Raw genomic sequence first — 27,364 nt, 5'->3', positions numbered from 1 at the left:
TGAATGTCTGTGATTGAGAGACAAAGTGAGGGGCTCTTATTTTTCTTTAAATACACATTTCAGAAAAAGTTACTTTAAAGTAGGTAAATGATTTAATTTTAGTATGCTAATGGGTTTCATTAGAGAACTAATACATCAAAATGATCAATTTTTATTTGCTAGTTTTTGTTTTTCAAATGTCTCAAAGAGTTTTTATTAGGTCTTAGGAAAATAATGTAGCACTTTGGGAAAAAGATGCACACCAACAGCCCTGCACTGGAGGCCAGGATGGAGAAGACCTCCACAGCCACCATGGCCTTGCCCTTGGTGCTCTGGTAGACAGGGATGAAAGTGACCCAGACACTAAGGAACACCAGCATGCTGAATGTCAGGAACTTGGCCTCATTGAATGTGTCAGGCAGGTTCCTCACTAGGAAAGCCACAGTGAAGCTCCCTAGGGCCAGGGTTCCTAAGTATGCCAGCACACAGTAGAAAGCAGTAGCTGAGCCCTTGTTGCATAAAATGATGACATGAGCATGTTCAGAGTGTATATCTGTGTCAATATAGGGAGGAGAGGTTCCCAGCCAGACTCCAGAGAGAATAAGTTGAATCAGGACACAGATGGGGATGACAGCATTATAGATGCCTGAGACAAACAACCTTCTCATTGTTCTCCCAGGTTTCACGATCCTAAAGGCCAGAATTACAGTTATAGTTTTTGCCAAAACAGTGGAAATAGCCAACGTGAATACAAGTGCAAATGTTATTTGTTGCAGTATGCAGGAGACAGTGTTTGGGCGTCCAATGAAGAAAAAGGAGCAGAGGAAGCAGAAGAGGATGGAGATGAGCAGGATATAGCTGAGAGTCTTGTTATTGGCCTTAACAATGGCTGATTCTCGGTGTTTAAGGAAGATCCCCAAAACTATAACTGTGCTTACAGAGAAGAACAGAGCTGTGCAGGCCAGAGCCATGCCCAGAGGATCCTCAAAGGATAGGAATGTCACTGCCTTGGGTAAACACTGGTTTCTCTCAGGGTTTGGGTAGTCTTGACTTAGGCAAGCACTACACTCTTGCTGATCTGTGCGGAGTAAGTGAATCAACATTTCAGTTTATACATGTATTTACACATTGCACATTTAATTCATAAGAGTTCTTTTCAATGATTTGTATAGCCTGGCATATTCGGCTTCATGATAGTGCCAAAATCATGAACTCTTTATGAATCCCAATCTATTGTTTTTCTTGATACTTAATAATAAGTTTTGTTTAAAGAATTTATTACTATTTGTCTAAGGCAATTAAAGTGAAATCTATATTACTCATATTCAGAGAAAGTAAAACTGTCAAGTAATCCTTCAGCCGCTTTTTAAATTAAGTGATTTAAATTACTAAGTATAGTATTTTGATCACATCAGTGTATCCAAATGCACTTCCCTGATTACACCATCATGAGTTCTTCTCATTTTTCTTGCTACTCACAGTTTCAGTAGATATTTATTACCCTGCTTCTACATATTTTTTCCAAGGTACCATGTGAAGAAGTTAGATCCCACATCCATGGCCTATGAAACAATTCTGATTTGGTGGTAAGCATACAAAACTTGCATCAACAAATTGCAGCTCTAAGCTCAGATCAACCTGTACCTATCTCAGCTGTAGAAGTTGCAGATACATTTCTAAATTCTTTGGCATTCTTTAACTCAGTACAGAACTCTTTGTCTTTTCATTATAATTCCAGAGTAATCCTAGGAATTGTTCTAATTTCCACACTTGTTTTTCTGGTCATCTCCAAAAGACTAAAAAAAGCCCTATATGTCACAGAGGTCTATAAATCTTTAAATCATTACATCATAAAGGGGAAAATGGCACAGTAAGATTCACTGGAGTTGGTGACAGTCATTTACTTTGCTTGATGTAATTCCAGCAAAGCTGAGCAGATTGTTAAAATCACTGTTATTCTAACTTTTTAGATATTTTTTCTGTGTGTTTCCTTACTAGTGGTTTTCTGCGCTATGATTCCATTTGTTTTTTTCTACAAAAATTTATGTCTGAGTCTTTTTATGAAAATCCAAAACTTAACTTTATGTGTACACTGTTTGTAAATTTTCTTTCTGCCTGGGACATCATTAAGCACAGATAAGCATATTAGATATGAGGCCATTATTTCAGAAGTTTTCTTGGGGTATCTTCCCCTAAACAGTATTTTGGTGCAGAGTAAACAAGGCATTATGCAAACCCTGAGAGGCCAGGAAATTCAGTTATAGATTTAAGACTTCCTTTCATTTTAGGTTTAGAGCTCCCTGAAAATATAGTTTAAAAATAGGAGGTCATAGAGGATACACTCCTGATGGAATAAAACTCAGTAAATAGGACAGATTGACTAAAATAAACTTTTTCTACTTAATAGCATGATGATGATGCATATAGTAAAAGGAGTTATTTATTAGTATTTGCTATTCATACAAAGACCTGTTAAAGTATTTTCTGTTTTTCTGGACTGCACTCATACTACAAACAATGCCAGTCTAAAAGCAAACTGTCATACATTAAATATGTTTTCTTTGCAGGAGACCTTTTTTTTTGATTTCTTAAAGTAGAGTCATGGGCTTATAATACTATCTTTTCTGTTTGTATTTTTTAATTGTTGCTGAACTTGTAACCCTGGATAAGTAATGAAAAAAATCAAACACCTACTCTGTACCACTTGTATAATCATTAGTCTGTGTTTGAACTGTGAAACTTGTATAAATACAGAAGGACCTTTTTGATAGTAAATCAGAGCTACAGAAATGTCTGAATTTTAAATGTCAATTGAGATTCCCTTGACCACTGAACCTGACTCACTCCCTTCCCTTACTGACCCCTCATATAGCATATATGCTGTGGAGAACCCTGCTTGCAAACATACTCCAACTCTCTTTTTCATGCTGAGGATGGCCTCACAGAAAGGTTCCTGGTACAGGCTCACAGAGAATGAACTGCCAACAAGAAAGCATTCATGGGACAGATATGTGCTCTCTGCACATATGTAGTAGTTGTGCAACTTGGTCCTCATGTGGGACTTCTAAGAGCACATGTGTAACCATTGTGCAGATTGGTCTTCATAGGGGGGCACCTATCAGCAAGATCAAAGCTCTCTCTGACTCTTTTGCCTGCCATTGGATTCCTTTTTGATAATTAGACTGCCTTGTGTAGTCTCAATAGCAGAAGTTGTGCATAGTCTTATTGCAAATTTATATGGCAAGGCTGGTTTTATATCCAAGGGAGGCTTCTTTTTTTCTGAAAAGAAAGAGAGGAAGGGCACATGGGTTGGCAGGTGAGGTGACAGAGAGGGACTAGGAGGAAAAGTGTGATTAGATGCTGCAGTAGTACATAAACAAATTAATTAATAATCCATTAAAAAGAAATAGTAAGATTGTAATAGAAATGAATGAAACAGAAACAAAGAAAATGCAAGTGTTAACTAAAGGAAGAGTTGGTTCATTCTGAAGATAAACAAAATTGACAGACTCTTGTCTCAAGTAAATCAAAGAAAGAAATAGAGGACTCAGATTAGTAGAATCAGAAGTGACGGAAAAACATTGCTACAGAATCCAAAGAAATTCAGAATATTCTACGGGAACATTTAAATATATATATATATCAGAATGCTTAAAATGCACATGAAATGGGTAAGTTTTATGCCCAAGCAACCATGATTCAAACATGAATTCAACTTTTATTCAACAGCCTAAATAGACCTAAACAGACTCATGAGGAAATTCAACGCTCACAAAAGCATCTTACCAAAAAAGAAATTAAGGAAGGCTGAAAGATTACAAAAGGAGACTCCAATATGTTGGAGACCAGAATGCACCATAACTGAAGGGTAGAGGATCGGAGTCCCAAAGACCATCGAGCAGGTCCAGGGGTAGCAAACTATGGTGCAGTCAGCCCTTCTACATACTCCAGTGAGTTTGGACTCCCAGGGTCTCTCAGCTGTAGCAACCAGACCTCAGATTCCTCCTGCTCCCCTGAGGTCAACATCAGGATTACTGGAACAGCATCCCATCCACCAAGCCACAGTTCCTTTGGTCAACCTGTGGACCTCAGGAAAACAAGAGAAACACAGGGATCCCAGATCCAATATGGCAGAGCAGAGAGGAATCTGCATACAAGGAACACAGTTTTAGGCAGGCCTATAAGCTGCAGCCCAGCTTTCTTCTGATTAGCCCCCACTGTTGTCACCTTGGCCTGGAGCCCTTTGGGGCATCTGCATATGCTCAGTGTTCATGACCAGTAGCAGTACCTGCACCCCAAACATCGGGGCTCCCATGCATGCACACTCCCTGACCTTCAATTCACATGCCCCCATCTGTTTTTTTTTTTTTTTTGCTCACTACATGGCCTGTTCACTGCCCTTCAAGACACTGGCATCTGAATTGCCAGCACCCATTCTTGAGCCACTGCACATTCCTCATCTTCCTGAACACTACACTAGACTCCAAAGACAGGCTGGTCCAGTCTTTGGTGCAGGTTCCAGGAACAAACAGCTAAGGCTACAGAAAACCACATGGCAAAAGTCTAGCATAAAATAACAGTCAACAAAAATCAGGACACCATGGCTCCACCAACCCCCCCCAAAAAAAAAAACAATGTATATACTAATGTAGCTGTAACACAAGAAAATGACCTTAAATCTATGCTTATTCAAATATTTGTGGCATATGAAGAGGAAAACAACTAATCTCTCAAAGAAATACAGGCAAATACAACAAAAGAGAGGCCATCATAGACAGGAAACCACAATCAAACAGGTGAAGGAAATACAATTATCTATGACCTTAGAAAATTAGAATTAATTAAGAAACCACAAACAAAGAAAACTGGGGATGGAACACTTAGAAAAGTGATCGAGTACCATAGAGATAAGCATCACCAACAGAATACAAGAAATTGGGGAAAGAATCTCAGGCGTTGAAGATGTAGTTGAAGTAACTGGTAAATCTCTCAAAGGAAAGAAAAAGTATAGTTTCTGATGCAAAACATTCAAGACATCCAGGACACCGTGAAAAGATGAAACCTAAGAATAATAGCAATAAAATAAACAGATGATTCCAGGCTCCAAGGTCCAGAAGCTATTTTCAATAAAATCATAGAAGTTTCACCAACCTTAAGAAAGAGATAGCTTTAAACATAAGAGCAGCTTACAGAACACCACATATTCTAGACCAGACAAGAAAATACTTGTGCAACATAATAATCAAAACACTAAATCTACCCAATGAAAAAAAATAAAAGCAGCAAGGAAAAAGGCCAAATAAGATATAAAGGCAGACCGATCAGAATCACACCAGACTTCCCAAAAGAGACTATGAAAGCCAGAAGGGCCTCAGTGGATGTCATACAGACACTAGGAGACCACAGATGCCAGCAAAAGTGACCCAGCAAAAGTTACAGTCAACACAAATGGAGTAAACAAGATGTTCCATGACAAAACTAAATTTAAACAATATCTTTGCAGCATCCAGACCTAGAGAAGCTACTAGAAAGAAAACACCAACCAATGAGATAATCTAAACCCAAGAAGCACAGGATATAGATGACATCACAACAAAAAAATCAAGAAAACACAAGTACACAAACATACCATCAGCACCAATTCCACAATAACAAGAACTAACATTCATTGGATTTTAATATCTACCAACATCAATAGACTAAACACTACAAGAAAAAGACATATTCTAACAGAATGGTTACAGAAACAGGATTCAACATTCTGCTACAAACATGAAACACTTCAGCCATAAAGATAGACACTAACTTGAAGTAAAGTGCTAGAAAAAGATTTTCCAATCAAATAGGCTGAAGGAGCAAGTGGCAGTAGCATCCTAATATCTAATCAAATAGATTTTTTAAAAATATTAATTAAAAAAGATTGGGAAGGATACTTCAAATTCATCGAAGAAAAATCCACCATTAGGACATCAATATCTTGAAAAACTATGCCCCATATACAAGGGCACCTGCACTGTAAAAGAAACATTCAAGCTGAAATCACACATCAGTCCCAACTTAGTAATAGTGGGAGACTTCACCACCACACTCTCACCAATTGACATATCATTGAAACAGAAGCTAAATAGTGATAGTGAAGATTACAGAGGTCATGAATCAAATGGATCTAAGGGATTTCTACAGAAATTTTCACCTAGACACAAACAAATATGCTTTCTTCTCTGCACATCACGGATCCTTCTCCAAAACTGACCACAAAGTCAGGAACAAAGCAAATCTCAAAAGATACAAGAAGACTGACATAACCCTTGAATCCAATCACACTACCATGTTCTAGAGCTGGACCTCAGCTATGACAAAAAGAGCAAAACACCTGCACATATATCAAACCTGAACAACTCTCTACTCAATGACAGGTGTGTCGTGGAAGAAATAAAGAAAGAAATTAAAGATGTTCAAGAATTAATTGAAAATGAAGGTGCAACATACCGAAACTCCTATGACAAAATGAATGCTGTGCTAAGAGGAAAGTTCATAGTTCTTCATAAAGGAACTTGAGACATCTCATACATGCAATTTAATGACACACCTGAAAGATCCAGAAAAGATACAAAAGATACAGACACACCCAAGAGGAGTAGATGGCTTTAAATAATCAACCTCAGTGCTGAAATCAATATACTAAAAACAAAATGATTCAAAGAATCAACAAAACCATGAGCTGGTTCTTAGAGAAAATCAACAAAATAGACAATCTCTTAGCTAAAGTAACTAAAAGGTAGAAAGACACTATCGAAACAACATAAAAAATGAAACATGTATGTAAGGACACACACCAAGAAAATTAAAAGAAAAGTCTTACCTCAAAAGTCTATATGTCACAAAAATTTTAAATCTATATGGAATACACAATTTTCTTAATAGAGTCCACTTGCCAAAGTTAAATCAAGATCAGGTAAATAAATTAAATAGTCCTATCTCTCCTAAGATAATAGACGCTGTAATAAAAAAATCCCCATCAAAAAAGCCCAGGTCCAGATGGTTTCGGCAAAGAATTCTACCAGACATTCAAAGAAGAGGAAATACCAATATTCTTCAAACTATTCCACAAAATAGAAACAGAAGGAACATCACCAACCTCATTGTATGAGGCCACAGTCACGTTGATACCTAAACCACACAAAGATCCTACAAAGAAATGAACTTCAGACCAATATTGCTTATGATCATTGGTGCAAAACTACTCAGTAAAATTCTTGAAAACTGAATCCAAGAATACAACAAAAATATTATCCACCATAACCAAATAGGCTTCATCCCAGACATGCTGGGGTGGTTCAGTCTACAGAAATCTATCAATGTAATCCACCACATAAACAAACTGAAGAGAAAAAAAAGACATGATCATTTCCCTACATGCCAAAAAACATCTGACAAAATCCAACACCCATTAATGTTAAAAATTTAGGAGAGATCAAGAATAGAAGGCACATACCTAAACATAGGAAAAACAATATGCAGCAAGCCTATAGCCAACATCAAACTAAACAGAGAGGAACTTAAATCTATCCCACTGAAATCAGGCACGAGGCACGACTGCCTGCTCTCTTGATATCTCTTCAACATAGTATGTGAAGTCATATATCACACTGCAAGGAATTTAACCTATGGTAGCACTAGATCTCAGAATATAACGAATATTTAATCTTTCAACATTTTAGTGTTTTCAATAAATCATAAAATGTTTTGTTTGTTATCCAGTTGTCTAACGGTTGGCCTTTTTGAATATGATAAAAAAATAGTAGATTCTCATCGTTATATTAATGTATTTTCATTTTGACTTTTTACTTTCTTATGAAAATTTTCATTTTAAAAAGAACATAATTATCTCACTATACCTCTTCTTGTTCTTTGCCAAGAACATCTTCTTGAGCCACTTTATATCTATTCTCTCTCAAATTCATGGCCTCTTGTTTATTATATGTTTAGTTGTGTGTGTGTTTGTTTGTATTAAAAATAAAACATGCACATGCCATATGAAGTTACTTGTCTATGTTAACACACATTTGACCATAACCCTAAACAGGCAACCATATTTTTATTTACATCAACTTTCTTTTTCTACTATTGTTGATACTGAAGATGACAAATGTAAGTGTTGTAAATGCAGTTCAATTTCTCATGCATTCAAGAAACAATCACACATGTACTTTTCCTGGAGTTATCTTCAGGCAAAAATCATTAGGTTTGTTTATTGCAGAAATAAAAATCAATTCTGGACCAGTGGAGATCTCACAATTAATGGGAAACCTATACCATGGAGATAGCCATGTCATGCACCAAAAGGCAGGGTTTTTTTTTTTTAGTAGTTTTCATATGACACAATAGCAAGAGAATTGCCACTCAAATCTTCACACATTTTGTGGCATCAGCAGTGATTACTAATGGATTCAGGGATGAGGGAAAGAGACATGGAGAACAGCATTGCATTATGACACCATAGTCAGTTTGTAACTTTCCCCTTCTACATTCCCAAGCAGTTGAGGATAGGTGTTATTTTTCTACCTGTCTGGTTGGAAATGTGCCACTCCGGACAAAATACACAAGAAAAACAGCAAATGGGTCTTTCTTCTTGTAGAACTTTCCAGAATCCTGGACCACAGCTCTGTGTACATACAGATTGAGGAGTCTGAAGGCAACACAGAAAAACTGGTCATAATATTGAACATTAATTTAAAATACTTTAGGCTAAACAACTTAAATGTACATACTCTATGTAAAGTGTATGTATTTTTTGTGTGTGTTTAAGTTTTTTATAATTTTTTTATTTTTTTATATTAATCACAAGCTCAGTATCCAAGTGGGTTACCCTAGCAAAGGGAACAGTGACTATCTCTGACATGAACTCAATGACTGGCTTTTTGACCTCCCCCTTCCCTCTGAGGGAGGAGCAGCCTTGGTAGGTGACAGACGAGGACATTGCAGCCAGTCCTGAAGATACCTGAAAAGCTAAGGTCAGATGGAAGTGGAAGAGGACTTCTCCTATCAGTGGACTTGGAAAGGGGCAAAGAGGAGATGAGGGAGGGACAGTGGGATTGAGAGGGAATGAGGGAGGGTTTATGACTGTGATACAAATTAAATTATATGTATTTAAGGGGAACTCCGAGGTTATCATATGTGAGTGTAGAATGGAGATTTGAAGTTAGCTCACTTCCTATTATTAAGTGTTCAACAACCATTTATGGTGATCAAACTGTGACTCACTTCTGCCTCACCTATGTGAAATGTATAAGGCATCCACATATTCTCGCCTCTGAGGCAGCAACTCAGAACTCATTTATTGTATGAATTATGGAAGGGTTGGATTGTCAGACAGAAAACCCAACACTCTCGCCTCATCTGTTTCTACCTTTACATTTCCAGTCATGTATTAAAACCCACACACTCTGATTCAGCTGAAAAAGGAAGCTCAATTTTCTCATGAAAGATTGTTTGGCCATTGGTGAATTATAATATATTTCTGTGATGTTTACCCATGACTCCAGTGGTAGGAATTATACTGTACCTTTCCTTTCAAAAGTTAGAGACATCATCACATAGGATTTTTACCAATTGCATTCTTAGTTAATCACAATAACTACTAAACTAATACAGTTTTAGTTCATTATATTTTAGAAATTGTGTAGGACAGGAAATATTTCTATCTTTCCTTAGACATCTCATCTGCCTTGATTTGGATTCAGTTTCTGTCTCATAAATATGTCTATATTAACAGTATTATGCTTGTAGATAACTGGCTCAGCAGTTAAGAGTGCACATCGCTCTTGCATAGAAATATGAGTTCAGTTCCAAACATACGTATTGGGCAGCTCATATACATTGTTTCCAGAAATGTCTTTTATCAAAATCCATAATTATGTCTTGTTTATGCTACCTCAAAATCTTGTAAAACTATTGATATGCTTGTGTTGGAGTTGTGTGAATGGAAGGATGCATTGAGCTTCAGCTTGCCTGTATAATTAACATATGTGACTATATAGATAAGTTTGTATCCATGTGTGTGTTATCATGTGTGTGTGTTTACATGTGGTAACACCCACAAACATGCCTATATATAACCATGAACACTCATTCATTCATTCATTGCATCATCAATGAACACAAGCATTCAGGTTCAATTCATCTAATTCTAGCTAAGGAATTAGCTGACATTATGTGTGCGTCTGTAGGTGTACTTATTTGTGTATGTAGACATTATATATATTTGAAATACTGGTTTATTTCAGATTTAAAGTCATCATACAGAAATAAAGGGATTACTAAGTATGTAATGCTCTTGCCACATAAGCATGAAAGTCTGAATTTAATCATGATGAAGGGATGAAAAGAAAGTTTGGGTGCAAAAAATATGCCTGTAATCCAAGCTTTATGATCATGAAGACAGAGAGAGTACATAGGTAATACTGTCCACTGAGCAGAGCAAAATCAGAAAGTAAGGGTTTCAGAAAGATATCCTATTTAAAAAGAAAGTGGACAGCAACTGAGGAAGATAATCACAGTTAACTGTGGCCTTAACCAGCACATGTGTTCATATGCATGAATACCCACAAACAAACTCACAGTCACAACAGAGCTAAGAGCTTGAAATTTCACAACAGGAACTCAATGACTGGCTCTTTGGTCTCCCCACCCCCGAAGGGAGGAGCAGCCCTGTTAGGCCACAGAGGAGGGCTTTGCAGTCAGTCCTGAAGATACCTGATAAAACAGGATCAGATGAATGGGGAGGAGGTCCCCCCTATCAGTGGACTTGGAAAGGGGCACAGTGGAGATGAGGGAGGGAGGGAGGGACTGGGAGGGAATGAGGGATTGGGACATGGCTGGGATACAGAGTTAATAAAATGTAACTGATAAAAAATAATAATAATAATAAAAGAAATTTCACAATATATATTACACAATCAAGTTTATAATTCTTTACAAATAATTCCCTTTATATTAAATGCTGAAAATTTTTCCAACCTGATTAAAATTGCTTGGCCATTGAATCAGAACTTCATTGATGAAAAAGCCTTGGTCTTGTGGACTCTTGAAGACAAATTCTCCCACTTTAAGTATTAATGAATTTTGCTTACTATATGCAATAAAGTTTTGTATATCATATGTTTCCATGACATTCTTGTTCTCATCAAAGCTTATTTCATCTCCAGCAGCATTTGTCACTTTAATTTTCCTCAAAAATGGATGCAGCTGAAGAGAGACAAAATTTTATATGAGTGGCCCACACAGATTACTGGTTGACCTTTAAGAGAAATTCATTTTCCCTCTCTCTGATATGGGTTTCTTTTTAAAGGTGCTTAGTTTGTTTAGGAGTCTCCCCAGTTGTATAGCAAGATTAAAATTATTCCCCTTTGAAGTAATGCTAGAGTTACTAAACACAAGTAGAAATATCATTTATGAGAGAGAAGATAGTATAGTGTGTAACGTGTCCTTAGTTGGAAAAAGGTCCTGTGTCTTTCTCCAGCACCAGAAAAAAATATTTCCATTTAAAAGATGGATATTTGAAGAGGATTCAAAATGGTGGTGCCCAGTCCACATGGTTTCTGAGTGCTAGAACTCTAGTGACTCCACAGCAAGTAAGAGGCTGTGCTGTGGACCCCAAAACACCAATGTCTATGCTTCTCAGCTTTAACGTACACTAGAAGGAAAACTCCAAGCAAATAAAGTTAACCACACCCAAGAAAACAAATAAGATATAAAAAAACACCATTTTTGCAAAACCAAAAGGAGAGAAACACAGAAACTCACTACAACCATAAAAATCAAAATTACCAGCACTAGCAAACATTAGTTATTAATATCACTCAACATCAATGGATTCAATTCCTCAAAAAAAAAAAAAACACAGACTAACAGAATAGATGCATAAGTAGGACTGCTGCAAACAAGAAACACATCTTAACAAAAAAAGAGGACATTACCTCAGAGTGAAGGGCTGGAAATAGCTTTTTCAAGGAAATGGACCCAAGAAGCAAATTGAAAGAAGCCATCCTGATATCTAATAAAAATAAACTTTTAACTGAATTTACTCAAAAGATATGGGAAAGGATGCATATCATAGTAAAATGATACATATCATATCAAAAATCCACCAAGATGATGTTTCAATTCTGAATATTTTGCTTCAAACACAAGGGCACCTACATTTGTAGAAGAAGCATTACTAAAGCTTAAATAATACACTTATATGTCCACAGTAATAGTGGGAGACTCCAAAACACCGCACTAACCAAAGGACAAATCATGAAAACAGAAACTAGATAGAGAAACAATCAAACTAACTAATGATCAAATCAAATGGATTCAACAGATATCTACAGAATTTTCACCCAGACAAAAAAGGATATACCATCTTCTCAGCACATCACAGAAACTTCTTCAAGATTGCCCATTAACTTGGTCAGAAAGCAAGCCTCAACAAGTATAAGAAATTTGTAATAACACCTTGTATCTTATCAGACCACCATGGATTAAAGCTAGAGTTCAATAACAATGGAAACAATAGAAAACCTATAAAACTAATAGAAACTGAATGACTCGGTAATCATTGGGTCAGGGAAGAAATAAAGAAAGAAAATATAGATCTTCTAGAATTCAGTGAAAATGAAGAGACAACATACCTAAACTTCTGGGACACAATGAAAGCAGTGCTAAGGAGAAGGAAGGTTCATAGCATTAAGTGCCTTTCTAAAAAGAATTACGGAATTCTCATAGCAGCAATTTAAAAGTACATGTAAAAGCTCTAGAACAGACTGAAGTAAACATCTAAGAGGAGTAGACAAGAGGAAATAATCAAACTCATAGCTGAAGTTAGTGTCAAAGAAAAAAAAATGGGAACAATACAAAGAATCAGTGAAACCAAGAGCTGTTTTTTTTGAACATCAACAAGATAGACAAAGCTCTAGAGAAGCTAACAAAAAGGGAGAGAGATAGTATCCCAATAAACAAAATCAGTTATGAAAAGGGAGTGTAACTCCAAAGAATCATTAGGTCTTATTTCAAAAGACTGTATTCTACAAGTTTGGAAAATCAAAAGGAAATGGAAGATTTTCCTGATATATGTCACTTGCCAACATTAAATTAAGATAAGGTAAGCAGTTTAAACAGTCCTATAACCTCTAAGAAAATAGAAGCTGTCATCAGAGGTCTCCCAACCAAAAAATCCCAGAGCCAGATGGTTGTAGCATGGAATTCTACCAGACTTCCAAAGAGGACCTCATTCCAACACTCCTGAAACTATTCCACAAAATATAACAGAAGGAATATTGCCAAATTCATTCTATGAGGCTACAGTTACTCTAATACCTTAAACCACACAAAGACCCAACAAAAAAGAAAATTTCAGAGCCATTTCCCTTACAGACTTATATGGAAAAGTACTCAATAAAATACTAGAAAACCAAACCAGGATCACATCAAATACATCATCCACCATGATCAAGTAAACATCATCACAGGAATGTGGGGATGATTCAACACATTTAAATCCATCTCTGTAATTCACTGGAAGAAAAAAATAAACATGTTTATCTCATTAGATGCAAAAAAAAAATGCCTTTGATAAAATCAAGCACCACTTCATGATAAAAGTTCTGTAAAGATCAGGGTTACAAGGCCCATACATAGACATAATAAAGGTAATATCCAGCAAGCAGATAGCCAAAATCAAATTAAATGGGGAAAAATTCAAAGCAATTATACTAAAATCAGGGACAAGACAAGGCTGCCCACTCTCTCTATGTATCTTCAATGTAGTACTTGAAGTTATAGCTAGAACAGTAATATAACTAAAAGAGATCAGGGGGTCCAAATTGGAAAGGAAGAAGTAAAAACATCCCTATTTACAGATGATGTACTATTATATATAAGTGACCCCAAAAGTTCTACCAGAAAACTTATACAGCTGATAAACCACTTCAGAAAAGTGGTTGCTTTAAAATTAACTCAAAAGATCAGTAGTGGCCTGAATACAAATGAGAAATTGGCTGATAAGAAAATTGGGGAAATAGCATCCTTCAGAACAGCCAGAAATAATATCTTGGTGGAACTCTCCCCAAGCAAGAGAAAGACTTCTGTTACAGGAACTTCAAGTCTCTGAAAAAAGAAACTGAAAAGATATCAAAAGATGGAAAGAGCTCCCATGCTCATGGCTCGGTAAAATTAACATAGCAAAAATGACCATATTAGCAAAAGCAATCTATATATTTAATATAATTCCTATCCAAAAAACAACACAATTCATCACAGACCTTGAAAGAACAATTCACAATATTATATTGAAAATAAAAAAAAATAATAATAACCCAGCATTTCTGTGCAATAAAAGAACTTCAGGCCACAGAGGAAGACAATGCAGTCAGTCTCGATGAGACCTGATATGCTAGGGACAAAGGGAAGGGAAAAATGACCCCCCATCAGTGGGCTTGAGGAGGGACATAAGAGGAGATGAGTGAGGGAGTGTGGTGCTGTGACAACACATGCTGAGAAGGACGTGGAGAAAAATAACCCTCCTCTATTTTTCATGGGAGTACAAATTTGGACCACTATTTTGCAAATCAATCTGGTGCTTTCTCAGAAAATTGGGAACAGTTCTACCTCAAGAACCATCTATAATCTTCCTGGACATATAACAAAGATACTTCACCATAAATGGACATTTGCTCAACTGTATACATTAAGCTTTATTTGTAATAGAAAGAATCTGAGAACAAATAGGTGTTCCTCTACCAAAGAATGGGTAAAGAAAATATGGTACATTTACACTACTCAGCTATTAAAATCAAACAAATCATGAAATTTGTAGGCAATTGGGTGGAAATAGGAATGATCATCCTGAGTGAGGTAACCCATGGCCAGAAAGACACATATGCTATGTATTCCCTTATAAGTGGATATTAGCCATATAATAACCACACTACTAATCATGGACCTAAAGAAACTAAGTAACAAGAAGGGCTCAAGGTAGGACCTTCTTAAATCTCACTCAGATGGGGAAATTAAATGGACAGTGAAAGAGGAAATATAGAGGGAATTGGACAGGAGAGGTTGTGCGGAGTGAGATGAGGGAAAGCAGATATGAGGAGAATTGGGAGGCAAGGTTTAAGGGCCTGGAGACAAAGGGTGAAAGAAGGTTGGGGAAATCATTGAGACAAACTGTTGAGATGGGTCAGGCTACAGGCTACAGGGAGGATATGGGGATGTCTTTAGCTGAGCCTTCCATCAGTGTGGGAGTTGAGAGTGTAGAAAGCCCCCTTCTAGCCAGGAAGGACCTATAGTGGTGGGAAGGAAATACCAATTTACCTGAAAACCTCCCAAACAAAATTTATCTTAACTCCACGGTGGACAAAGACAAAGATACAGTAGGTCTGATGGAATGAAAAATTAATACCTGCCCCAATGTGACACCCACCCCATGGGAGATAGCCAATCCTTGACAACATTAATGATATGTGCTATGTTTAGGGACAGGAGCCTAACTTAACATTTCTCTAAGAGCCTCCTCACCCTTAGCAGTTAATCGAATCACATGCTGAGACTCACAGTCCAGCATCTCACAGAGCTTGAAGAGTCTCATGTAAGAGTGGTTGGGAAGGATAGAAGGAACCCAAGTGGACTAGAATGCTGCAAGAATACAGAGTAAAGTGACCTACATCCACCGGGGCTTTATACTTGGAATGAAACTAGGTGCAATACATATATGTAAATGATGGGATGTTGGATCTTCATGTGGGTCCCTTAGTAAGTTGAGCAGTTGTACCTTAGTAAGTTGTGAGTAGCCATGTATGTGCTAACAACGACACTTGGGTCCTCTGCATGTGCAGCAAGTACATGTAACACTGAGTCATCCTCCAGTATGATTCAATTACATATCTAACTTAATACAATGGGTAAACAGTTCAGCTACTGAGACATGATATTGTGTTACCTAATTAACAATGTGTGTTATAAAGGTTGCTTAGGTGCTAAGTTATTTGTACACAGGACATACTAACTTAGATAATATCACATCTCTAGAAAGCTATATTCACAAACTGTGTCAGTGTTTATGCCAAATATTATTGTTTTACATGATACTCTAAATTACACAGTGCACTCTATGTTCAGAATTCATTTTATTTATTTTTGAATGGATTTAAAGTCCAATTGACTTGTCCAACAAACTTCTTCATGGCACCCTATTTGAATGTGACCATCAAGGCTCATGTATATAAATGAATCCCATGTTTATATCTTGTCGGTTTAAAACCCAAACACATCCATCTACCACTAATACACAGAGATAGTGCCTAAGCTTATGAGCACTGTGTTCTAACATTTAATAATAGAAACACAGTCTTGGTTTTTCCTTCATTTTAAGTAATTAAGAATGAAGAAATTATAAAAGCCATTACTTTTCAGTTACTTATGTCACTTGCACAGGCTACTAATTTTATGGTCTTCTGTCATTAAATATAGATTGAATTTTACGTGAAATAGCAGCTTTGGATATGGTCATTATATCTAAAGCTTATTTCAATGGGTATATTCCAAGAAAATATAAATTTTGATTATTGAACTTGCTATATTTTGACATTAATCACATATTTATATTCAGAATTTCATGTTAGGTTAGGAAACATTTGTTTAAACACATTCTAATTTAATGTCTTCAAATCTGTGCTTTCAGTTCCAAAATCATGTCAGATAATTGTAGACATATATAGATATACTATGACAAACCCTTTTGCATTTTAAAATATTCTTTTAATTATAAGAAGAAAATGCTTTCTTGGTTAACCACAATAAATTGCTTACCAATAATATGTGATCCTGGTGATTCCCTTGCTTATGAATGAGGCTTACCTGCCATGGTAGAATCTCACCCTTGTTTCTGTCATCCATAGGTCCCATTTCAGTTTTGGTCAACAGCATTTTATGGAGGGCATGGGGCACTGCATATACTGCATTCCATATAGAATAGCTGGGCTCAGAAGTAGTCATCACATCATTTATTTCATCCCCAGTCTTTAGGGAAATATTTGCTGGACAGGGTTTAAATTTTTCACATAGAAAACCAAGAGGTGAACAATCAAAATTGTCAACCCAGAATTTAGAGAAGTAAGAATCTCCTGGGTACTGGGAGGGTGTAAGTGCCTCAAGAAAGTGCTTGAAGCCAGGGATACTTCTCCTCTTTGAAAACGAGAAGCTTCCTCTGAAAGCATATATCCAAAAATTCCTGTCATTGAATGTAGATTCTAAATATGTCAGGTGTTGCTTTGCCATGATCCACACCTTTCTTCTTAAAAATTTTTTAATGTATGGGAGAGAGATCACCAAGTCATCCATATTACCATAGAATAAAATCACATTTACTTGTATATGTTGGTACAAGTTCAGCAATCCATAATCATATATTATTCTATATTTTGAGTTATCAGACAGTTTTTCTGTAAAAGCCATACAGATATCTTCTGATCCAATCTTTACTGTCAGGTCTGAGAGAAACTCCCTTCCTATCCCATCATCAGACACAATGACCCCCAGCCACTTCCAGCCAAAGTGGAGCAATAAAGAGATCAACCCTTGGGTTAGAGCTCTGTCTTTAGGAGACATCTGATAAAGGGTTGGGAATGTATCTTTGTCACTTAGCATGGAATCAAAGGGACCATATGTGACCTGAAGAAGCAAAGGGAAAAAAAAGGTGATTATAAGTTTTATGTATTTGGAATCATCATCACCTGGAGGGAAGAAGTGAGTTCGTACTTTGCATATGAGAATCAAAGAACTGCTTATTGGTGAAGAGGATGTCTTCTCTGAGATTAGCTTGTCTATCTGATCACATGATGGAATATGTCTTTTTTTTCCTAATACTATGATCTCCAACATTACTCAGATATCTGAAGTAAACAATATTCTGTTCACTGTCTTTGAAAGACATGATAGATCTCCCTTGTTGCAATACAATGAAACAGAGTATCTGATGTAGTGAAAGACTGCAGAAAACATTACCATGTACTTTCTGGTCACATAACACCATATTTCTCAGAACTTTAGGAAAGCAAATACAGAAAGAGACTAACAAAGTTTTTAGAGATTCATTTACCTAAGTTAAAATGGTGCAGGTTGTGAAGATCTGAAATCACATTGCAAGGGGTTATTGCATCATCCCTGTCTAATGATAGATTTGACTGAGACAAAACTCTGAAACAGATGTAAACTATTGTGTGTTTCATTTTTTTTAACATTCGGATAAAATACATTTACAAATTATTTAACTGAGTGATAACAATCAGAGTTACACTATGGGTTTTATAATCTTGATTATTCCTGACCCTTGTGCTCACAGAGTATTTTCTTTGCATGTAGTAATGCCTGCTGATGGATGCCTTTATTCAGTGTATCCTGGAAAGAGTCAATTGTGGCAATCTATTTAAGTGTTTGGTCTCTGTGGGTGCTATTCTGAGATCTACTTTCCTGCATGAGATCGTTAATTCCTTGATTTAACATCAGATTTTCATCAGTGATGACCTTGAAGATTGTTCTAAATTTAGTTACATGTCCCAGACTTTCTTTTTTTCATACATCAGTATTGACAACTGCAGGAATTCTGAGATGGTTATATGCTTTCTTTGGTACTTAGGTATCTTTGTTGTACAATTTGACTTATGACAAAATGCAGCCTGAGTATCCACAGTACATCTTCCAGTGTTTGACAATAGAGTCATGGTTTCCACTAAGTGATCTGCTTAGAAATTTTCAGAATGTACTGAGCATGATTTTTACCACACTCTTTCTACTGTTAACCATTGCCATATGAAAGTAATATATTCACTTCTCTTTTAAATCTGCCTATCCTAAACATAAAACACTTCTCTGTTTTCTTTTGTTTGTGTTGTTTTGTCAGGTTTGACCTGTGATTGTGCACAAAAAAATACTTCCCTAACTTACTTGTGGGACTTTGTAGAGCTCTGAAAGTGTTCCAATTGCAGCAGAAAATTCTGACTTGGTTCCTGAAATGATTTCTAGAGCTTTGTGTTGTGTTTTGCATTTGTAGTTAGGAACATACTCTCTTATTCCAGACATCAACATCAAAAGGCCCTCTAAGGTTCTTTTGTTAGAATTAAAGGCATTGTAGACATGAAAACCCAAGGTCACATTGGGAAGCAGTTGTGTGTCCTTATTGATCTGACCAATGGCAAAGTATAAGGTCAGCAAATATAGATAGTTTCTCCATTTTGGTCTAAACAGAAGAACAGAATGATGAGTGTAGTCAGTCCATTTTTTTTCAGAAACTCTTTATCAAATTCAGGAACCTAGAAGTGTTAAACCTTGACTTTTACTGTGACATGTACAGCTTTTGTGAATAAGCCCCTGATGAATCAGGAACACCATGGAATGGCTCCTAAACTCTCAGAAATTGAACTATAACTAATAATGGTTTCCTTGCTGTAGATTTTGTGGATAAAGTGTCAATTTTTATGTCCTGTGACTGCTGACTATATAGGTGCTTATGATGTTTTCCTTTATGGAAGCATTGGGATACGGAAGAGTCACTAAGGTGTTCACTAGGAATGTGAATAAGAGCTTCATATTCTTTTGTTTTGCAATTATTCATTTTCGTACTCACTTACAAAAATTGTAACAACTTTGTATGCACTCTTAGTGTTAAAGTGTTGCACTGAAGGATGGATAGACGTCCAGGCATCTAGGCACACTGACCCCTTTTGTACAAAGAAGAGCATCAGTCTCAGTGCCCACAGGATGTCCTGGAACCATCTGTAGCTCTAGGACATGAGATCCCTTTTGGAATTTAAGACCACCAGGCACACATGTTGTATTCACACAAGAAGGCAAGCACTCAAGTACATGAAATAAAAATAAATACACCTGTGTAAAATAGTGTTTGGGGAATGACTTCAGAAATGACTGAGATGTTATGAGTACTTGATACACTTGTGGAGGACTCTGATTCAGTCATAGTAGCCACTTTTTGGATTACCATACCATTTAACACCAGTTCTAGGGGTCCTCCTCTCCCCTCTGCACACACCAAGCATACCTGTGGTACACAAAAAAACAAGTAGGCAAAACACTCATAAACACAAAATAAAAATACAAAAATTTTTTATAAAAATGTAAAAAGTAATAACTTATAGAAAAGTGCTTCTATAAGTTTTCAGACTAAATAGTTAATTTGAGTTTCCTGGGTAAGGTAAGGCAGTGAAGGAAAAGAAGTTAAACTAGCATAAAAAAAGGAGGAAAACACAAGTCCTATCAGGCAGTAAAAAATTACTCATTATAGGAGGAAATGTAATTTTGGTGCAGGTAGTTGGGCTGAACTGTCTCACTCATAGACTTCCATGTTTGGGGATGGGTCTTCAGATCCTTCTTTCCAAACTCCAGGTAGGTGAGAGGCTGCCTGGCACTAATAGAGGCAGAGTAACAGAAATCATTAGCATGAAGTCCACTGGTTTCTACTGAAGGAAAGATTCTGCCTTCATTCCAGCCATCACCAAGTAGAAATTCCATGTGGTTGCAATATATTAAATTGAGGTCTATGGCTAGATGCTGTAAAGAGAATCTATTGTTCTAAACCATGAAATTAGCAACCATTGACAGAGGGAGGATTAGTCTTTCCCAGGAATTACTCAATACCAAATATTCAACTGTGCGAATGTGTACATGTATGAATGATAACTCCTGGAAAGAGCTATGTTTGCAAAGACTGGCTATAAAAACTTCATTGATGATTTTAACCTTTGGCTACCTGAGATGTGACTTTGGATCCTAGTCCCTTAGCTGAGATGCTTTGTCTGCCCTCAGTGGGAGAAGATGATCCTGGTCTTGTAGAGACTTAACGTGCCAGGGCTGGTTGATACCCATGTGGAACCTTCCCCTGCTGTGAAGAGGAGAAGGGAAAATGGGGGAAAGAGTGTGTGAGAGGAGGTACTTGAGGATAATGGGAGGGCTTCTATCAGAATGTAAAATTAATAAATATATAAATTAATGGAGAAAAACTTGTAGCTTATATATAAAATTTATTTCAAGATTTCTAAGAATATTTTGTATACATTCTATAATTCAGGATTTGTAAATTCTTGGGTGCAGTTTAAAACTCTGTAAAATCATCAACAAAATGTCAGGTTAAAAATTGTAAGAAAAAAGATTAATAGCTAAAAAAACTACAGCATACTTGTGTATTATGTGCATTCAGTTCATATTTAGAAAAATAAACGTGTCAGAACATAGTGTATATGTTATGGGAATACAATTTCTGTTTCTAGAAAATAGAACTTACTAACATCAAATGTTTGACAACAGTTAATAAATTCCTAATGTCATAAATATCTATTCAAGTTAACAGAGACTGACTTAGAAATGTATGTCTAAGTTTATAAGTGTCTAAAAACACACATATATCTCTACTAACTGTGTTCAAAATGAGGCTTGTTGGAAAGCCTAGGTAAGGAACAACGAATGTTAAATAACTAAGTTATGTTTTATAAATCAGGTCTATTGGAGGTTGTTCTGATGTGTGTTACTGGCACTCAAGATCTGTTACACCTATCTTAGTTTTGAAAACCTGCCCAAGTCATACCTGATTGTTCGATTAAATGTCCTATTCTGGGCATGGCAGAATGGGTTAGGTCTGACAAAGATTCTGGGGCTTCTGGGAAAGGAGAATCATGAGAGAGATGGTCTGGAAGTGAGGAGGAAGAAGGATTCCATGATGGGTTATTGTGGAGAAAATACCATGTGGGCTGAGAAATGACTCTAATAATGACATGAAAAGGCTCATATGTAGAATGCTAGTATGTACCATGGGATTATAGATGGAAGGTGGACCAGATGAGGAGGATTAAATTGGAAGGCATTGGATGAGGGCTGGGAGATGAATGGTGAGGTTATTGAGCCAGCATATGTGAAATATCTATCTGGCCCAAAATAAATAAGACAATTATAAAATCTAACCAGTATAGGTGTCTTATTTGTGATAAGGGGCTAAATAATACCACAGTGGTAGTGTTCTGGCAAATAATAATAAATAGTATAGAGCCCAACAATCATTTTTTTTTTAATTTTCTGCAACAAAGGTCTATAAATTCCTAAGGTCTATCCAGGATACCAGAATTTTACATGAAGATGTAAATATAACCTCTCTGTCTTTGCTTAATATGTTAATGTTTAACAATTTGGATAAACTGAGTCATATAAGAAACTAATATTCTGTAAGATACACTACAAATGGATCTAGAAAATGACATTCCTAGTCTTTCTGTGAACTCTATTTATGTTTTAAGGTTCTTTTTTGTTGTAAAAGATCTTCACCTAAATCTTCAAATCAAAATGTTAAGGCTCAAACTTACCATGGGTAAAAGTGCAAAAGTCTAATCTTAAAAGCTGTGAACTTGTTGAAAACTGTAAAAGATAATTAATATTCCGGATAATGGTCAGATACCTTACAAATGTCCAAATACTTTAACATGTTCAGGGGTAGACCTGTCATCATGCACAGTACAAACATAATGCCTACACAGAGAGAAAAGTGTCTGTGTGTCTAATCAAGGACAAACCTTACACAAGTAACTAAATCTCAGTGAAGTTTATTTAATATAAAATATGGTTAATAAATTAGATGTCGTTCGCCAAACCCTTCAGAGAGCTCTTCTAAATTTGGATTTAAGAAACCTAAAGAGAAAGTTTCCCTCTGGTAAACAAAAAATATACACTTCCAGCCAGAAGCTAAGGCAATTCACAAATACTATGGGCAGAAATGGCCTTTGTCTTGATCATATTTGAACTGTAGTAATGCTGACAATTAAAGCAAGAATTGACATATACTTCACCCATCATTATATCCCTGACTGGACACTGTTGAGTTGAATACCCTAATGTGCCTGCCCAAGATAGGTTAGTTTTGCCAAGTTCCTCTTCCATAAAACATCTCTCAGACCTTATGGATCAGGTGCTTGAAAGCTGTTGATTCCCTATGCTGTAGCTCAAGTCTTAATGTTGTGTGGGTGACATTCAAAGAACGTCTGCTCACCACAAAGTATTTGAACACCATGGAGGAACCTAGACTGGGTGCACAGGTATCAGTCTTTTTGACTGATACAGAGGCAATTTGGTTTATACTACTTAATTTAAACCTCTCAGATTTCTGGTGGTGTTGACAACAAATTGTCATTACAGAAGTTGAACAGCAACCAGGAAACCCTAGGCAGATCTTCAAACTGAGCCTGCAAATGTGTGGTCAGTCCATATTATATGTGACAATCAAGCCTTGTTCTTTCTATAGCTAGTAGGTCACCTGCTGAAGGAGGCATTATGCCAGACAGGTTTGCCTTGCTGACAGGCATCACACTCAACAACATAATCACACAAAAATAAATATATATGAAATTCAAACTAAAGCTATCATGTTATTAATATCTATCAATTTAATTGTTAGAATTTTTAATTAAAACAACTTGCTTTTTAAGCACTGCTTAAGTAACAGAGTCTCCTTGTAAATGGCTGGAGAGGGAAACAGAGGCTTTAAACTTGATATAAATTGTTTAAGACAGTGAATTATGATATCTAAATGCAAGTTGTAAATATCTGAGACAGTGGTTTAAGGTATGAGAAAATGAGACTTAATGATTTCAAAATGTCAGAGTTTTAAAATATTAATCAGTGGAGTTCTGATATCCTATGGAAACCACCTGATGAATGATGTGGCTTCTGTACTCATAGTTATAGAATCTAGTTTTTTAATGTCCTATCATTGTTCTAAAGACACAGTGCTTCTTATTGTGCAGAAATCTTATCTGTCATTATATATATATAGACAGAGCTATGTCTGTTCATTTTTCATGACTTTAGCCCATACCCATCCATTTTTGATCTCCAAGATTTAGGTATAGCTGTAAAGCATGAATCTAACCCAGCTGTTTACAGACATTTGCTTTTCTTACAATGAGGATTACAGTGTGTATTCTGTATCATGTTCATATTAAAATATTTGAAGTGTTCATCTTCTTTAGTAAAGTTTTAAAAATATGTTATAAGCTCCAAGGAATTGAGACTTTATCCCCCTAACACAAGTCAAACAGATTCTAGATTAAGACTTCTGACAATAATTCATTCTTTCTGTCTCCTGCCTATCTCTGAGAAGGGGTTCTTTTCTTTCTCTGGTCTTGGTACACTTTTACCTCCTGCTGTAGAGGGCTAATGAACTATAGTTTCTCCCTCTTGTGAAAGCATTCCTAAGAGTACTTAACTTGCAAAATAAATCAGGCATCCTGGGATTTTTCTCTTCATATACTTCATAACAATACAGCTACAAGGACCACAGGCTTATAGGCTTCTTTCCTGCTCACAAGGAGGTGCATAGAATGAGCCTTTCAGAAGATACTTGCAAGTAAAGTATCATCTTAAGCCAGAATTGTTACTCAAGTGAACAAATATGCCAAATATTGCATGAATGGAAAAACAGAAAATATGGAAAAGCTGAATGACTCCTCTACAATATCATACACAATCAACAAATGAACACAAATATACTCAAAGCGATAAAGTGGTCAGTGAATAGTTCAGAAAGTAAAGAGGTGAATAACCCAAAGGAAGATGGGATCAAACATGGAACTTGACTTGGCATTGAGACAAGAATAAACAGTACACAGGAGACCTTGGATGAGGGATCAAAAAAAAAAAAAGGAATACAAATAAAATACTCAGTACCAAAAAAGATAAATCCTAAGACAAAATTCAGATTCTAGAGGAGGAGAAGGACAAATGCTAACATTGGAAATGAAAACCACTATGACTCCAATCACACCACAAGTCACTGTCTTTCCAACAGAACTAAGTAGACATCAGAATATCAGGCATGAAGGACATGACTTTCATAGCACTTCATTAAAGTATCAGTGAGAAATAAATAAGCCATAACTGTGACCACAGTGTCCAAACTCTGAGACACTTTAAAGAGACTGAATCATGTAGAACATGAGAGACTCAGATTTGTGCTAAGGACATGGAGATACTCAAGTTCATTTTAGTTGAAAATCTCCAAATCTGGGGAAACATTCAAACAAAAGACTTTTAGATGCCCAAATAAAAGTGAGCAAAGTGGAATATTTTCTGGACAGATTAGAGGCAATGTGTCAAAAATATATGAACCTGAGCATGGAATTCCACAATGCACTAGACACAAAAGTTGGTGGTTTCTCTCTCTGATTTCTTCCTCATTGGACATATAAGGAAGAGAAGTGGAAATGTTTGTAGATGTGTAATGAGGGAGGACAGGTTGAAACTGTTACATTTCTCTGTATATACTTCAATATTCTCAAAGAAATTACATGTGCACAGAAGAAGAGGTACTATCTTTTAGCCAGAACACGCATACCACATTCACACAAGTACTCACAGAAAGAGTTCCCATAGTGTCCTTGGGTCACTGTCAAAAATATTCGTGAAGGGTGCTTCTAGTGTTCTGTATATGGGGATAAATGCACCTAGGATTATGTCTGCCTTCATGTAGGTGTTGGGCTGCTGCCAGCACTCAAAACAGCTGTGGTGCATCACCTCCATTGATGTAAATGAAGATTGCAAGAGTACGAAGAGACAAAGCAAAGGAAAGGACATGTCAGTGTCTTCACAACACAGAGACAATGCCTTGCTTCTGTGATTCAAGAAGATTGTTGGCTTATGTCATGCAGCAGGCTCAGACCTCAACCTTGTCTTAGAAGCCTTTGTATGCTACAGCTGCTTCCTACTGTTACTTCAGGTTCTTAGTCTGTGCACAACCAATGGTTCTCATGACAAACCCGCTCACAAACTGAAGCAAAGTCCAGTCAATAGAGTATGGGTCGTGCTGCTGAACTATTTCTCTAACTCTAACCAGAGTCACTCTAAATTCCATGGCTTTTCATTATTGTAGTTTCCTCTCCTACCTGTGTTCTGGGGATCCCATAGCCCTGGGGCTCTGCACCTGCATCCTCAATGTGGGTGAAAAACATGTTTGGTTCTTTCTTTCTTCCCCAACCTGCATGATTTCATCATGGTCCACAGTAACTTTGGAGAGTCTCATAGTCTGAAACATAATTGTAAGTCATGTAAAACTAGCTTGTTTGTTTTGAATTGCTGTTGTGAAGGTAGTTTAGACGGGTGATTTTTAAAAAATAAATATATTCCACAAAACTGCACTTAAAATATTTCAAGATTGGCATCTGGTGATGTCAGTCTTTTGTGTCTGCCATTCAAAACACAATAATCTTGTATCTATCTTGACTCCCTTATCTGTTGTCTTCTCTTTTCACCAATAATTATAAAGTTTTTTTAAAGAGTAAAGATATTACAGTCAAGTACACATGATCATTTCCTATGTCACCCATTCATACTATTAAGATACTCAAGCATTAATCTCACAATCTGTGTTCTGCTAATAGCACACTCGTGTACCAGCCACTCCACAATTACATTTTTTAATAAATCCAATGTTATGTTTTAAAATACCAAAATAATCCAAAAAGTCACAAAAGTCCAGGAAAGCATGATCTTTATTTGAATTATGCACCAAAACCTGAACAGTCCTGGACAAAGGCACAGATTTGGGAACTGACTGATTCTCTGAACAGTCCTCATAGTAAATATTTAAGCAGATAAAAAAAATCTTACTTCATTTAGGCCACTACTGAACAATTAGGGACTCAGAACAAACTTTGGAGCTGAACTGTGACACGAAAGTGAAATTGTACAGCATTTTTATAGGATGGAAACACAAATCAATGGGGAGCAGGGAAGGCTGTGGCATTTTCCAATCATACCTTGACAGAGAGCTTTGATCAAGTAAGTAAACATTGGTGACTGAGCCCTATCCAGGACACATGGTTTCTGAGTTCTTGACTCAACTTTTGCAGTCACATCCCCTCCTGGCCTTAAAGGAACAAAAGATTGGAAAAGCTGCTCATAATCAATTTAAGTCCTGACAGGGAACACATTTACAACCTGTGTGTATCAGTTTAGATGATCAGCAGATTCCCTCTTTACATTCTTTACCTGTCAACAGACAAACATGAAACATCTGAAGAAGAAGGGTAGGAGTTGGTTCTGGGGCCTGGGAACATGAACTCAATTTTCACCCTGCCAGCAAGAAGGAAGATATTTCTGAGACAGCAACCATCTCGTAACAACTAAAAAGAATAATACTTTACTTCTATAATTTTTCTGCTGTTCTTTAATAGAGTTTATCATAAATATGCTTGATATAATCTCATGGTAATATTATACATTACTGTTACTATAATACAATATATACAGTATAATACAAATAAAATTTCAAAATGTTACTTATGTAAAAACGGTT

General features: G+C 36.4%; 1 protein-coding gene across 1 annotated transcript; it reads right to left on the bottom strand.

Annotated features, from left to right (window-relative positions):
• Positions 1-35: 35 nt before the first annotated feature.
• Positions 36-25,644, bottom strand: LOC132651053 (vomeronasal type-2 receptor 116-like). The gene is made up of 6 exons (XM_060376363.1): positions 25,427-25,644; positions 18,964-19,255; positions 16,879-17,691; positions 10,999-11,226; positions 8,545-8,668; positions 36-1,057 (listed from the first exon to the last, which is right to left on the bottom strand). Exons 1-6 carry the CDS (start codon positions 25,642-25,644, stop codon positions 159-161), a joined length of 2,574 nt encoding a protein of 857 aa, XP_060232346.1. The 3' UTR covers positions 36-158.
• Between the last annotated feature and the right edge of the window lie 1,720 nt (positions 25,645-27,364).

This window comes from Meriones unguiculatus (assembly GCF_030254825.1).
Source record: "Meriones unguiculatus strain TT.TT164.6M chromosome 13 unlocalized genomic scaffold, Bangor_MerUng_6.1 Chr13_unordered_Scaffold_39, whole genome shotgun sequence".
NCBI lineage: Eukaryota > Metazoa > Chordata > Mammalia > Rodentia > Muridae > Meriones > Meriones unguiculatus.
Note: the sequence above shows the minus strand (reverse complement) of the source record. Positions and strands in the feature narration are given on the sequence as shown.